At 52.2% G+C, this 15,360-nt stretch overlaps 3 protein-coding genes across 3 annotated transcripts; 2 read left to right on the plus strand and 1 right to left on the minus strand.

The window, feature by feature from the left end:
* Positions 1–1,697: 1,697 nt before the first annotated feature.
* PHETA2 (PH domain containing endocytic trafficking adaptor 2) lies at positions 1,698–6,197 on the plus strand. The gene is made up of 3 exons (XM_024579345.3): positions 1,698–1,862; positions 3,232–3,309; positions 3,864–6,197. Exon 3 carries the CDS (start codon positions 3,869–3,871, stop codon positions 4,655–4,657), a length of 789 nt encoding a protein of 262 aa, XP_024435113.1. The 5' UTR covers positions 1,698–1,862; positions 3,232–3,309; positions 3,864–3,868; the 3' UTR covers positions 4,658–6,197.
* A 189-nt stretch (positions 6,198–6,386) lies between these two features.
* Positions 6,387–9,887, plus strand: SMDT1 (single-pass membrane protein with aspartate rich tail 1). The gene is made up of 3 exons (XM_024579347.4): positions 6,387–6,759; positions 8,254–8,394; positions 9,681–9,887. Exons 1-2 carry the CDS (start codon positions 6,574–6,576, stop codon positions 8,389–8,391), a joined length of 324 nt encoding a protein of 107 aa, XP_024435115.1. The 5' UTR covers positions 6,387–6,573; the 3' UTR covers positions 8,392–8,394; positions 9,681–9,887.
* Positions 9,888–10,924: 1,037 nt separating this feature from the next.
* On the minus strand, positions 10,925–15,070 carry NDUFA6 (NADH:ubiquinone oxidoreductase subunit A6). The gene is made up of 3 exons (XM_024579346.4): positions 14,895–15,070; positions 11,862–11,977; positions 10,925–11,156 (listed from the first exon to the last, which is right to left on the minus strand). The coding sequence occupies exons 1-3, from the start codon at positions 15,031–15,033 to the stop codon at positions 11,025–11,027; spliced, it is 387 nt and encodes a 128-aa protein (XP_024435114.1). The 5' UTR covers positions 15,034–15,070; the 3' UTR covers positions 10,925–11,024.
* Positions 15,071–15,360: the final 290 nt, after the last annotated feature.

Consider the following 15,360-nt stretch of genomic DNA (forward strand, 5'->3'; position numbering starts at 1 on the left):
AACTTCTGTGCCCCCTAAAACTACCTTGCCCTTCATAGGAGTTATTAGCAGAGATGTTTTATGGCCTCACTCTATGGCAGGGCATACATCAAATTACGGAACATCCGCTCTTCTAAACGATCTGTGAATTCTTACTGATCTCCTCCCCTCTGACATTTGTTAGCCCCGGGTGTCATACATATTTTATCTTTGCCTATCTGTCTCTGAACCTCGATGTACGTGAGCTCTCTGACTCTCTTCTGTGTGGGGGGTTCCTGTACCTGTGAATACAATTAAATTTGGTTATTTTCTCTTGTCAGTCTTTCTCATGTTGATTTAATTATCTGAATAGCAGAAAGAAGCTAGAAGGGTAGAGGAACATTTCTTTCTCCCCCACATAGGCTTCTTTACATGTATGGTCAGGGAGGGGACATTTGAGCCGAGACCTAAGCGATGTGAAGGAGCCCTGAAGAGTTACAGCCAAGAGGTAGTGATGAGAAGGAAGAGCATTTTGGGCTGCAGGAACTGCAAGGGGAAAAGGTCTGAGGTGGGAACCAACAAGTTCTGGGACAGATGGTTTGAGCGCACCGCTTCCGGGGCCACAGGGAAACCTTCCGCCTCCTGCATTAGGGGGAAGGGCGGGGGGGGGGGGGGTAGCCAACATTGTACTCGGAGACTGATTCGTTTTTTTCCAACAATTTATTTAGCACAGGTTCATTGCGTGAATTCTAATTTCTCAAGCCAGTATCATATCTCTTAATAAACCAAATAAAGGAATAACATAATCCAAATGACAGATTAATCATGCTATTGTTTCAGGCAAGGGAAGGTGAAGGAATAATGTCCAAAGTTAATTTGAGGTTCCTCTTCATATAAGGACACACTCTGGGGAGTCAGCCGCGGCCAACCAAAAGATTGGTTTCCCGCTGCCAGTGCAAAAGTAAAAGTCCCCTTTTGCTGGAGCACTGTTGCTAGGGAACCAAGAGGCCAGTATTAGTGCAGAGGGCTGAGCTGCTCCGAGGATGATCACATCCGAGACCGCTCTAAGCTGACCACACAACCCACCCAAGAGTCGCCTGGGCCACTTGTAGGAGCCTATGTCTCAAGGGTCTTTGGAGAGTTTTTAAGTTATGAAAGAGTCGCCGTGCCCAAACGGAAACTCTCAAATAGTCTTCACCCTCTCAGTACGTATAGTAAATGTCCCTTGGTCGTAGTCAGCGGGGCTGCCCACCGCTCACCAACAACAGATGCAGAATGATGACATCCTGGCACGACTGACTTCAAACTTACATCAAAGCAACTTTGTTTTTTGTTTGGTCATAAACAGGTGGATTAAGCCAAGTTCACTTAAATCATAAGCAAGTGGACTTGAAATATATTAACACACAACACAGTCTGTCTCCCCGTAGATGGGCCCCAGGCAGCGCCCGGGCAGGGCGGGTCGGGGTGGCGGGCCAGCGGGAGACACAAGCGGAGAAGGATAACCTCAGAAGCAGGGACCTGGAGACTCCAGGGGCCCAGATGAGTGGCCTGGAAGCTCGGCCGGGCCTCGCAGGCTGCGTAGGAGCCGGCCCAGAGGAGGCGCCGGGGCGAGGCCTCCCAGGCTGGGCGCTGCGGTGCAGTGGGCGGGGCAGGAAAGCGGGACTGGAGTAAGAAGAGAAGGACTGCGAGCCCTCGGGGGGGGGGGGGGGGGAGGGCGGGGGGAGGCTGGGGGTGGAAGTTGGGGGATAGCTAACTCTGCGGACGGCGGACGGCCTGCGGTGGGCCCTGGGTTCGAGGCTGCCCGCCACGGACCAGCTCTGTGGCTCAGGCAGGTCCTGGCCTCTCAGGCCTCAGTTTCCTTCCCGAGAAGATCGAGGGGCATCTTCGGGGATCCAGGGCTGGTGAGTCCTGGATGGGGCGGGTGGGGGCTGAAACTCGAGCTGCCCAGGAGGGGTCTCCCGGCTCCCGCAGCCAAGTTCGCTGCCGGGTAGGAGTGCAGTGTCCTGAGACGGGGTCACCCTGGGGAGCTGCCGCAGCCAAGCTCTGCGGGCCACCCTCCTGGGCTTCGGCGCGCTGGGCCCCGCGGAGGAGAGAGAGGGCCAGACGGGCTCCGGGAGGAGGCGGCCCCCGGGAAGGCGTGGCCCGCGGGGACGTGGCGGAACAGCTCTTTTCACGGACCGGGAAACCGAGAGAGCTGCGGTGCTCTGGCCTTAAGGCGTGAGCCCGGGACGTCCCAGTGAAGTGGGGGCCACCGACCGGTCGGTCCCACGCCCCAGCCTGCCTCTCCTCCAACAAAAGAACCCGGAAAAACGCGGTGCACCGGCCTCCCGCCCAGTGTGCGGTCCTGGCCGCGCAACTCTGGGAGGATTTTAGGGGGAAACACGCATCCCCAGGCACGCGGCAAGGGAGGGGGGACAGATCCGTGGCCTCCCGACCCCCTCTCTGCCCCCGGGGGCTGGGCCCAGGACCAAGGCGAGCCCACTCCTCCAGCAAACTTCTGTGATCAACTCCACGGACCCCCTTTCTAGACCGGCCCCCCCTCCCCCATCCCAGCACTCTGCTATCTTCTCTCGCAGCCCCTGTCGTGACCGGTCCTTACTTTATTTGGTATTCAATTAATTTGTAATTCCCTTGTTATTATTTATTTTTGTCTGTTTGTTTACAGCGTGTCTTCCCGCTGAAATAGGCTTCAGGAGGGAGAGCCTTTGTTCTGTCCTCTCTTGTATTCCCAGTTACTTCAACAAATACTTCCTGAGGGCCTCCCCAGGCCTGCAGGGGTTGGATATTGAGACTACAGAGGGAGCCAAGCCAAGTTCCTGCCCAGACGTTCTGGGGAGGTCTTCGTGGAATGAAGGAAATCAGAACAAGGGGGTTGTAGCTGGGTCATCTTGGATCAGGCCACCAGGAAGGTCAGGAGCAGCTTAGATAATGTGATCAGGGCAGGCCTCTCAGATTAGGGGATTTGAATTAAAGCCCACAAATACACTGTGTGGCAAGTGCTAGAAGGGAAACGCAGGAAGTTATAAAGGCACTTAACTCTGACCTAGCCTCAGAGGGCAAGGAGCTGAGGTCTGAATAGTGAAAATCAAGACAATAGGATCCAGTCCCTTAAATTGCTCCTAGGAGCCTGGCCTGGGTAGGTGGTTTGGTGCTGGATTATCAGAGGCCTGGGAAGGCTTCCTGGAGGAGGTGGTGATTTCACTGGGCCCCAGAGTTAAAGAGTTTTCATCACTTACGATAGCTTGACTGGGTGTGAGAATTATTTTGCAGGCTCACTGGAAATCACGTGGCCAAGTGGTTGAGCCTTGTGGTCAGATACGAGAGGCCCCAGCCTGGCAAGCTCTGCTGGTAAGTGGGTCATTTCCAAGACTTGCCCCCAGAAGGTGTGAGGGAATCAAACCCAGAGACCAAGCTCTGCTTCTACTGACCACATGACTTTGTGCAGTTCACTCTCACTGCTCTGGGCCTCAGTTTTCCATGAGGCAGGAGGGTCAAGCCCTGCACGTCTGACCTCAGTGTTGGCACGAAGGGGTCCCCAGATTAGGGGATGCTTAAACCTAAGCACAGTGGTTTCTATGGGCTTGGGTTCCATTTTCTCTCAGCTGGACCTGTTTCTTTGGATTTTAAAAAGCTGTGTCAAAACCCTGCCATAACTCCTGGTCTGATACGATCACATTAGCCTTTTCTCTGAGTCCTCTGATGTCCCATGTTTCTCACCACCCTTGCAGCAGCCCTTTGAGAGAAAGGCAGGGGAGACTAGTGCATTTCACAGGTGCAGCCACTGAGAGCCTCATGGCACATAGAGCTGGGGCCCAAGTCTCCGCCAGAACCAGCACTCTTCCCCATAGGGATGCAGCGGCTGCCTCCCTCTCTGATCCATGGCCACCTCTCTTGCCTCACAGTTCTTATGGGAGCCATGAAGCTGAACAAGAGAAGTGTGGCCCACTATGCACGGAGCAACTCTCCAGCAGACCACATGGGCTTCCTGCGTACTTGGGGGGGCCCAGGGACCCCATCCCCCCCCAGCGGCACTGGCCGAAGGTGCTGGTTTGTCCTCAAGGGCAATCTGCTGTTCTCCTTCGAGAGTCGAGAGGGCCGGGCCCCTCTGGGACTGGTGGTGCTGGAGGGCTGCACTGTGGAACTGGCAGAGGCTCCTGTGCCTGAGGAGTTTGCCTTCACCATCCGCTTCGACGCCCCTGGTGTGCGTCCACACTTACTTGCAGCTGATGGACCGGCAGCCCAGGAAGCCTGGGTGAAGGCGCTGTCCCGCGCAAGCTTTGGCTACATGCGCCTTGTGGTGCGTGAGCTGGAGAACCAGTTGCGTGATGCCCGCCAGAGCCTGGCCTTGCATCGCCACTCATCCTGGAAGGCCATTACCAGCCACTGTAAGCCCCAGGCTGTTGATCACTTGTCTCGGGGTCTGGAGAAAGGCCACTCCCTCTCCAGGGATTGCAGCCCCATGGGCTTGGTAGAAGTAGCAGGCAGCGCCACAGGAGGGCAGGGCTTGGCTGAATGTGAGTTACAGGGCCCTGCCAGCCTCCTTCTAAGCAGAGGCCAGAGCCCCGTATCCCCTGAGACCTCTTGCTTCTCCACCCTGCACAATTGGTACGGCCAGGAGATCCTGGAGCTGAGGCGGGGGTGGCTGCAGAGGGCCCGGGAGAGCCAGTCAAAATGTGAGGGACAGGATAGGCCCTGAACCTGGACCCTTCGGGTTCTGCCCTTGTCCTGCTGGTCTGGACATGAGGGCCAAGTCTTTTTCAGGAGTCTGATGTTTACTCATTTCCAAAGTTGATTTTTTTAAATATATTTTTTTAATTTTTATTTTAGAGAGAGAGAAAAGAAAGGGGGGGGGCGAGAGAAAGAAACATTGATTTATTATTCCATTTATTTATGCATTCCTGCCAAAGTTCCTTTTTTTGAGGAGGGTTCCCTAGGTTCAAGATCCACCCTCATGCCTGCAGAGGACCGAGGAGTCATTACTTGTAAACTCTTTATTTCCCGAGGACCAGGGAGCGAAGGTGGCTTGCTCAGCAGTCACGGAGTGAGGGCCAACTTTCCTGACGCTGGGCCGGACCGCCCCTCTCTTAGGGAATATTAATGAAACGGAGAAGGTAGCGACTGTTTTGTGCCTACAGGCCACCTTGCCTTTCACCTACATGCCAGACACAGCCACAATTTCCTACATGGGGAGTCTCATGTACATTTAAAAACCAGAAGTTAGCTACAGTGTTGGTTTCAGACTGACAGTATCAGAGAAAGTGGATTTATATCATGGGGGTCTCTGGGGTTCAGCTCTTCCTGAGTGGTGGGAAGATTGGACATGTGACCCCCCACTCTACAGTCTGGAAGGGCCCTTTGGTGGGAGAGGGCCATCAGCCAATATAGAGGGATTTATTCTGCTCAGAAAGTGTTGGGGGCACCATCCTCTCCCCCCCTCTCCCTGACGATGTGGTCAGCAGATGGTGCTAGACCTTGACCCAGGAGGGACCGGTAGCTTTTTTATGTCAGCAGAAACCCTAAGTGCGTTCTGTCCGCAGCAGCCAGCTCCTGGAGCTGCCAAGTGGGAAGCTGAAGGAGAGGTTGGCAGGCAGTGTGGTTCCCCCAGGGAAAGTCCGTTTTGTGTTGGTTCTCAGTCCTGGGCATTGTAGGAGCTTGGGCACAGGATTCCCGGTGCCCTGTGGTAAATTCTTCTCTCCTGCCTGGGCTCCCAAAGAGGTCTTCCTGCTTCTGGAACCACCTGGGGACTTGTTCACAGTCCTGCTTGTCATCCAGTGTTTCCCTGCCAAGACCTCATTGCTGCTCTCACCAGCGGGCTAGGTGTTTTGTTTTTCGATGGTTCTGGAAGGCAAAGTGGCTGGCTCCATAGAGCCGGAGAGGCCAGACTACCTTGATGCCCTTACGGACATGGTGACAGTAGCTGGATAGAAGATGCAAAGCCTGGGCAGCGGATACCCTCACCCCCTCCTACACAGTCTGTTTCCCTCTCCCTTACTGCGGCCTCGGGCAGCCTGACGAAGGCCCAACAAGGGCTAGGGCCTGAGGCTCAGAGCCTCTTAAGGCCGGGAGGCTGAAATGCGGGGCCAGGGCCATGACCGGTTCCCCGCGTGTTTCCGAGGAAGAGGGGCCGCTTTCCCAGCCCTGTCCTGGAGCTCCCCAGAACACTGCCCCTTGCTTTATATAGACACTCCAGGCTTCTATCTTTCTTATTGTGACAGTATTTTTTGTATGATTAAACACTAAGCTTTTTATTACTCATTTCGGTTACTCAAGTTTCTGTCAACAATCACACGAGGGCTGCTCGGCCAGCTCTGGCTGTCCTGGATGGGGAGCAATGATGGAACGTGAAACCTTCCCAAGGCCGATCCTAGCCCGTTGTCCCGCCTACCAAGCCTGGAATCAAGGGGAATTGGGGCTTCGCCGTCGTCCTCGTGACGTCACGACGTCGGGCAGACTGCGACAACTACCTCCTTCCCTCCGCAACGAGAACTAGGCGCGCGGCACGGAGTGTGAGACCGGGCCTCGCGTCTGCTCCGGGAAGCATCGCGAGGCTTGAGGCAGCGTTCTTTCTGAGGGCGGTACCGGGGCCTGGCGCGGGGGTCTGGGGGTCTGGGGATGGCGTCCGCGGCGGTTCGCTGGCTGGTATTCGCCCCCGTCCGATCCGTGGCTCTCCGGAGCGGACCGACCTTGAAGAAAGATGGCGGCATCTGCGCCGGACTGGGCGGCTCAGGTCGGAGCCTGGTACCGTCCAGGTCAGTCATCGTTACTCGCAGCGGCGCCATTTTGCCCAAGCCGGTGAAAGTGAGTGTCTGCCTGGAGGCGGGGCGAAGGTGCCGAGGCCAATCGTAGTGGGGAATACGTTCGGGTCGACTTTGATTTGATAGGAGCAAGGGCCAATCAAACGACGGCCTTAGACCGGAAGACGGATAAGGATAAAATTTTGCGCTAATGCGCTAATTTTGACAGGTGGGGAGCGGTGGGTGTAGGTCCAGGTGTTGAGCTGAGTGTTTAGAGACGGAAGATTGGGGGCAAGACCTGAGAAAGATGGCATTTTGCACTATCTTACCGTGAGGAGCGCGGTGCCTTGAGTCCGTCTCTGGAGCCAGAAGTCGGCTTTATGCATCCAATGTAGACAAGACGTATGTCCTTTCTGCTCTGTCCGCCTCAACTGATGGGACCAAATAACGAATTATAAAAGGACTTTGTAAATGAAGTGTACCTGGGACGGGTCTTATCTTAAATGAGTTTTGACCTAGTATTTAAATCATGTGATTTGCACCCCTGAGAGGTGTGCGCAGGGTGACTATGGTCCTTGTTTTTACGACTGGAGAAGAGTGTGTGTTGGGGGGGGGGGGCGGTGGTGGTCAGAATGGTGAAGCCGGTGTCCCAAGCTAGCAGCTGAGCTTGGTCCAGGAATCCAGGTTCCCTGCTATTACAGCCCCAACCAGGTCCTGTTTTTCCCCACCACCAACGCTTTCACTTGCCCTCAGTACCCTGGGGCTTTCTAAGTGAAGTGTAACAGTCCCGTTTGCTTTCTGACCCCAGGACTGCGTGGGAGTTAGAAAACAAAAACTCTGAAAAGCTAGAGGGCTGGCCGCTGCTAGTTCACACAAACCACTGAATTCAGGGCTGTCATAGGAAGAAAAGCAGGAAGGTGCAGGGTCCGAGTTTGGGAAGAGGTGCCTTACAAAAAGGCATAGCTGAAAAAAAATTATTTTTTGAAACTCCATAGGAAAATACAAAAGGAAATGTTGAGATTTTATGTAACACCCCAGACCATTTAAAAAGTTAATCTTTCAGTGTAAAGACATGCTCACTTTTCAAAACACACCTATTTCTAAAATTTAATGTGGTGAAATCAGATTTCTCAGTCACCAGGAAACCTGTTACTTCCAAAAGTCTATAGAATATCCCTTCACTGTACATCGTTTTGTAATCCACTTTCATGTCTTCAGTGTCTTCACGTAGAGCTGAACTTTATTTCTGTAGTCCATCCCTCTTAGCACTTTTTCACCCGTTTGTTTACAGGTATCTGCGAGTAAGTAGCAGGTTGTGCCCCAATTTTTAGATGTCTAGAGTGCCTTTATCTTCTCCTTCCGGCATCCACTTTGATGCCGTAAAATCACTCTCTCTTCTAATTATTTTTTTGCTCTGAATTTCCCAAGGGCTTTAAAATCAAGTTGCTTCTGGTGGGTCTGGGGTCCTTAGAGGCAATGGCCCTGAGAGGGCCAGGCCTTCCGCCATTCTGCCCTAGTGGGCCCTGGAGCTCACAGCCTCCGCTCTGACCCTCTGCAGATGTCCTTCGGCCTTCTCCGTGTGTTCTCCATTGTGATCCCCTTTCTCTATGTGGGGACACTCATTAGCAAGAACTTCGCTGCTCTACTCGAGGAGCATGACATTTTTGTCCCAGAGGACGACGATGATGACGACTAACAGGTAAGACCTGCTGTTCCCCTACATGAACCAGGAGCGGGAGGGAGTGGAGAGACTGAACTGATGCAGTTTGGCCTGGTAGCCAGCAGCACCTGGACACTCAGAGGTTCAGAGCTTTAATGAATTGGCTCACTTGGTGGCTGATGGTTTTATTTTGCCTTTTCTCTGTGTTGGGTGAGGGGAACTGTCATATTGACTTACAGATTCTCTGGGATCTCTTCCAACTAGGATGGACCCCAGCCAACCTTTTCATTTGCCCTTTAGGTACCCTTATTCTGTCCACCCCATTTGCTCAACAATTAAAAAAATTGTTTTTTAATCCTCACCTGATGTTTATTGATTTTAAAGAGAGAAACATCGATCTGTTGACTCTCATATGTGCCCCGATCAGGGATGGAACTTGTAACCATTTGGTGTATGGGACGACACTCCAAACCCACTGAGCCACCCAGCCAGGGCTTTTTTGGGGCAATTTAACATGCCTTACACACCCACCACGAACAGCTTCATTGCAGTGCTCCACACTGAAATTCGGAAACTGCAGATTCTCGCCGTGGACAGCCATGGTTACCAAGCTCTGCACCAGCACAGCCTGGACATGGGCACCACAGCCTGGTCACCACTGCCCACAAACCCTTCCCCCAGTGCCCGTCCCATTCAGCTCTCTGGTGTTGACTTCCGGTGCTCTGATATGTGCTGGGCGGTTACGTTACCATCGTAGATGAGGTCACTCCTGATTCTTTAGTATGGCATTCAAGGCTTGGCATGTTCTGGTCACACCTATTATTCTAGCCTCATCTCCCATGTTCCTAGCCACACACCTACCCCTAGTATTCACCATTTCTTGCATTCCCATGCTCTCACTCACTCCCAAGCATTGGCCCATTGTTCCTCCCACTTGGCGGGCATATCCCACTGCTGTTTCCACCAGTTCTTCATTGTCTTTGAAAGAGTCTTCCCGCTCTCCTCTGTTGGAAAGGGATTGTTCCTTCCTCTGACCAGTACCTCTCTGGTGACACTCAGTATTACGTGTTTATACACATACACCCCTGCCCCCAAACTCTACTAGACTATGAGCTTCTTGCTGGCAGGGAACGTGATTTTCATACCTTTGGGCCCCCAGTGCCTGGTCTGTGGTGAATGCTTAGTAAATGGATGAACGAACAATCAAATTGATTCTGAACCGCCTCTCTCCTGTTTGGTGGAACCACTCTGTGGAATTCTCTTCCAGCCTGCGGATAAAGAACTGCTCTGCTGCCCCAGTTCACGGCTGCTTTTCTTTCTTACAGGTCAGGAGGTACAAGAAAGAGCGAGCCCTAACTGAATTAAGAAATGGTGATGCTTACAGCTTCTCCTCCTCGCCTGTCAGCAGAAGGGCCCAGGGAAGCCTCCTGCGTGCTCTGTGACCACAGCCCAGAGTCCCAGGCTCTGGGAGGTTCCCTGAGATGTGCTGTCCACTGAGCATAATCAAACGATGAATAAACATGATAAACATAGGCGGTGTGTGACTGAGTGACAGCTGGAGACTCAGCATGGGTAGGCTCTAGCTGCTGCAGTTCCTTGCCTCTACTGTCCGTTCTCCACCAGGCCTTTGGTTTACAACCCAGGGTCTCCAAGCTGCTACAGGCCCACAGTCGTGGGGGTCTGGGGCCTATTTTCATTATTTATAAAACCCAACAGAAACTGTTTTCCCTCAGTGAAGCTGCACAAGTGAACTAAACCCTCAAGGTTTTTCTGTGTTGAGTAACACTAGCTAATTGTCACGTGGCAATCAATCATAGAAGCTTTGTTAGTTTAAAACTACTTGAAAAATACTAAAATGATTCTCTCAAAACTTGGGTCCTTAGTTGAAAGGATAATAAAAGGGTTGTTGGTGCTGAAAAATTTGGAAATCCTAAGGGTGACTGTAAATACTGACCCCCTTTTCCAGGATTGAGACAGTCCAGGGAAGGAACAGAGAGGACTGTCATCCAAAGTGGAGATCAGTTCTTTAATCTGGGTCAGTAGTCATTCTGTCCCTTTGAAGCTACACCGCCGCGGTTGCAAAAACCAGTTGGAATGCCTGTTCTCTGTGCGCAGGGAACACCTGTGTCCCCAGCAGGGGGCCTGATTGAGTAGGAAGTTAATTTCACAGTAAGGACCTGTGCTTGTTGCAAGTAGAGGGGCCAGGCCTCTGAGCAGCCATTTTCTTCAAAACCCAGGGAAAATAGCCTGGCTCCTCTGCTCTACTCTGCCCCTCTCCAACAGCAGGAGCTGGCCAATTTTGGATAATCAGTGCCAGACCACTAAACTATCCAGTCCTGGAGGCTGCAGAAATACAGCTAAATAATGAAGTCATCCCGCCTCATATCCAGCATGACAATTTCTGAACAGATGGCCTCATCTTTCCTGTTTACAACATTCGAGGCTCTGAAAAAGAGAATCCAGTTTAATTTACAGGAAACCCCACACTTCAGGAAAAGGGAACAAACAGGTGGTGTGTATACCCTTGAGCCACTTGTTCAGGCAAAAAGTGAGAGACGAGAAACGGAGCTTCCCATTGGCTCATCTATCATGGAGGGACCATCACATACTGAGTTTATTCATACTGTGATGTATTCAAATATCAACAAGCTCCTTTCCACTGAACAACTTCATGGGTCGTGGCCAGCGTAGAACTTGGACAGGAAATCCTTTGGCCTTGGCGCTTCTGTCTCATGGAAGAATCGCATGATGTGTGTCCGCTGCTTCCACACTTGAATCGTTTCCTCCAGTTCCATCTTTCCCTGCACAGGCGAGGGGAGAGGTCTCCGGTCAGAGTGGTCCCGTGAAGGAACACAACACTGAAGGCCAGGCTTCTGTTTTCTGCTCTGGCACTGACAGGAGCGACCTGGGTGAGTAACACACTCAGTCTAGACCACAGTTTCTGCACCTGGAAAACGAGGTGCTGGACTAAACGATCTTGCGGCCTTTCAAATACTCTTTAACTATGGCTAACTGGTCTAAGAGAAGAGACTTCTAGGTCAATAGGCCCCTACCCCACAATGCCTAACCTGACTGGCTTTCTTTATATTTCTGCTTAACATGCTAAAGCTCCTTCCCACTGATGATCGTGTGACATGAGAGACAAAAGCAGGGCCAGGATTTGACCGCATTTACACAGGACTCAGCCAACCAGCCTGTTTCTTCCGGTTGTAAGCTGGCAACCAGGTAGAGCCGTAACTTCTAGGAAGGAGGCTGAGAAGAATTCAAACTTTCATCCCTATATCTTATGTTTTAGTTTTAAAATGCAAGACCCAATGGATTTTCCCTTGAACAATCTTAACAATCTATTTAACTCGATGATAATCTCCAGGTTCCTTTGAAACACTAGGCAACAGAACGGCTGCTAACCCAGCAGGTGCTTTTTAATCTTGGAGACAAAATGTCCACCTGGGAAGACCGAAAAGCTCTGGATAAGTCTTTCGAGTCAGTCAGGGAAGGCCAGTTACCTTAATGACCAGGAGGTCCACCACTCTGGGGTCTGTGACGTGGGCGTTCTTCATGAACATCTCTCGGACTTTGTCCCGTCCCTCTTTCACAGAGATGTCTAGCTGGAATAAGTTCACTAGAGAGAGAACACGATTCAGGGTAAAAGTTTTATGGTTAAGACATGTTTTTTCTAATTGAGTCAATGCACAGTCATTGAACACAGACAGGTTGCCCATCCACTACGTTCATCAAACGTTAGCCTGACCCTAGGCTCGGGGCTTGAGGACAAGAGGCAGCGTGAGGTGTGGTGCTGGTCCTCGAGGAGCATGTGTTTTGTTTGGGGAGACAGGACCGGTACAGCATAGTTTAAGCATATGAACAACCTGGGTTCAAATTCTAGGTCCGTCCCCTCCCAGCTACGTGATCGCGTGTGCGTAAGCTTCCTTTGTCCGAGTGCATTTACGAGTGAAATGAGCCTGGGACTTCAGGTGAAGCACATGATGTCCTTTGAAAATAGGTTTTAACCCTGGATGGTGTGACTCTGGATCAAGTGCCAACCTGCATAACAGAAGGTCACTGGTTCAATTCCCAGTCAAGGAACATGCCTGGGTTGTGGGCCAGGTCCCCAGGTGGGCATGTGCAGGAGGCAACTAATCGATGTTTCTCTCACACATCCATGTTTCCCTCCCTCCCCCTGCAAAAAATAAAATCTTTAAAAGAAATTACAGTTGGTGCTCTTCTAAGGAAAGAAATATGAGGAATCTTCCTCTGCTATCAGTGCAACTCTTCCCTGAAGTTTTATACTAGATTCCTGTCCACTTGGGAGAAAAAACCAAGGTGCCTCTGGGCACACCCAGGGAGCGGGTTCCCACTACTCCCATTTCTCACAACCTCTGTCTGAACCACACACCAGGGCGCCGGAAGTGTGCACCTTCTCCTCAGGAAGGTGTGGCATGCACAAATGCGAAGTTTTGCTTACAGTGTGAGTTCACAGATCCCTGAATGCCCGTCCTCCCAGCTTAGCAACGCTTGTCTCAAGGAAGACAAATTCCACAGCTTTGTCCACGGCTTGTCCCTCTCATCCCAACCCCTGAACACAACCCTCCACTAGTGAGAAAGGCTCCAGCCTTCTGAATTGTTCTTTGGTCTAAATCAGTAGTTCTCAAACCAGGGGCGGCTTTGCCATCCATGCCCCCCACCCCCAACCACCACCAATATTCCAGTATTTGGCAGTGTCTAGGGGCACTTGGGTTTGTCAGAGTTAGGGGGAGAATGCTATTGGCACCCAGAGGCTGGGGATATCACTAACATTCTACAACACACAGGGTGGCTGGAAAACAATTACCCAGCACAAGTGTCGCTACTGAGGAGTCCCAGTGCAAATCAATTCCGACTGTCCCCTACCTCCTGCTCCTCCTCGTAACTAGAAAGGGTTCTGGGCACTCATAGAAGTGTTCCGCTAAGGAAACATCATGTTCTGAAACCTCTGAATTTAAATACACACTCCAAACACACTTGCTACAGTCTCTGCCCACACCTATTATCCACCTGTCCCCTGAAGACACTTGAATTTCCAGTCCTTGAACCAGTAGTTCATTCAAGCTTCTCCCTCCCTAGTGTCCTGTGTAAGTTCTGGTCATCAACAATATCTCAAAAAGCCAGCCTGCAGTCAGGAACCCTGTGGAGCAGCCTCAGCTCCTATCCATCAAAGAACTCCTGCAAGGAGCCTCCTGCTGGGGTTACTGGTGTGATATCACATATTAATGGTGATAACGATAATAATAAAAACAGTGGAAGCCAACATTTAATTCGTACCTAAGGGCCAGGCCCTACCCTAAGCACTCTATAGATATTAACCTATTTAACATGGTAACTCTCTGAAGAGGGTACTATTATCAGCCTCATTTTAGTGATGAGGAAACTGAGGCAAGGCAAGATAAAAATAACTTGCCCAAGGTCACACAGCTACTAAGGGGCAAGGCCTGGAGGCAAGTCCAGTAACCACCACATTCTAACTCTTTAAACACAGGCAGGGAAGTGGCGCTCTGCAGGGTGCTATGGTGCGCCAGCTAGCCTAAAAACACCGACCCTCTGGGACCAGCACGAGGGTCTGCATTGAAACACACTAAATCAACAACATAAAGTATCCAGTCCCGGGCACGCGAACTTACTGCCCTTGACAGTTTAGACGGGATTTCTCCCAACCTTCCTTTCATCAGGAACACGGGGTGGGAAGCACTGAGGGCGATGCCATGATAAGAAAACCAAGTGTCTGCACCCCGCAGTTTATATTTTAATGCATCAGGTGAACAGATTGGTTTTCTGACATCTAAGTGATTGCAGGAGTTCTGAAGTAGTAGAGGGCAGGAGAGGGTGGAGAGGAGCTCCTAAGGATTACTAGGGGCAGGTAGAAAGAACAGACGGAGCAAGACTTGGGAGACTGAAGGAGGGAGGGGAAAACATCTCACTGGAGGGACTGGAAAAGGCATCGCTGACTTATGGATGACCTTGGGACAGTCACCTCCCTTCTCTGGTTCAGTGTCTTTTTTTGTGAGATGTTTTTTTGTACCAGATGATCGCCCAAGCCCAGCAGCTACTTTGGTTATACAGGTAATCTAGGGGCGTCTGTAAATATACTTCGTAAGGCTCGACTGGCCTTTGGATTCCAGACCCACCACGGGCTAGCTTTGGCCCTTGGGCATGTCACTTCGTCTCTCGGTGCTTCAGTTCCCTCCCCTATAAAATCAGTATGGCACTGATAGTCCCTGCTCTCCCTCCAAGGGTTTCGTTAAGAATCACAGCGAATCACGGGAGCCGAAGCGGGGAGAGCGCCTAGAAGCGCTGAACGGATGCTGGACACTGCTGTTCTGAGCCCGGCGCCGCTGCCAGGTCGGGTCCATCAAGAATCGGGTGACCCTCCTCCCCTGAAACAACGCAGGGTCGCCTCTGCCTAAGTTAGTGACCTCAGTTCCGCCCGAAAAAAAGCGGAGGCCAGGGCAGCTGCGACCTTGAGCGGCTGCCTCCGGAGTCCCGCGTACGACGATGCCTCTCACCAGTGGTCGGCACCTCCCGATACCAGGCGCGGTACAGCTCGCGCACCCTCCGCTTGGCCTCGTTCATGTCCCGACTGAAAATGGGCTTCACCGAGGTGCTGGCCGCACCGGCAGCCCCGCGGAGACCGCTCGCCGCCATCTTGCTACAGAAACAACTTCCCAGCCCACCCCCTTACAGCCCGCTAGTGCGGCCGGAGGACGAAAATCTTTCCTCATTGGCTAAGATTGGAAGCCACGCCCCCTAAGCGCCACGGATGGACGGAAGGACGGCTCTGAGGCTCTCTGATTGGCCAGGAGGCCTAGATCTCTGGGCGGAAGAAAACCGGCTGGAGGCTGCTCACGCTCTTCAGCAGAAACGGGAGCTCGTCGGCCGGACGTCCTAACCGTCGCCCCACGGCGCCGCCAGGGGGCGCTCGAGCCCCAGGCTGGCCGAGGCCGTGCGAGTGGCGTCGCGAGGTCGAGCTGC

Source organism: Desmodus rotundus, chromosome 3, assembly GCF_022682495.2.
Source record: "Desmodus rotundus isolate HL8 chromosome 3, HLdesRot8A.1, whole genome shotgun sequence".
Classification (NCBI taxonomy): domain Eukaryota; kingdom Metazoa; phylum Chordata; class Mammalia; order Chiroptera; family Phyllostomidae; genus Desmodus; species Desmodus rotundus.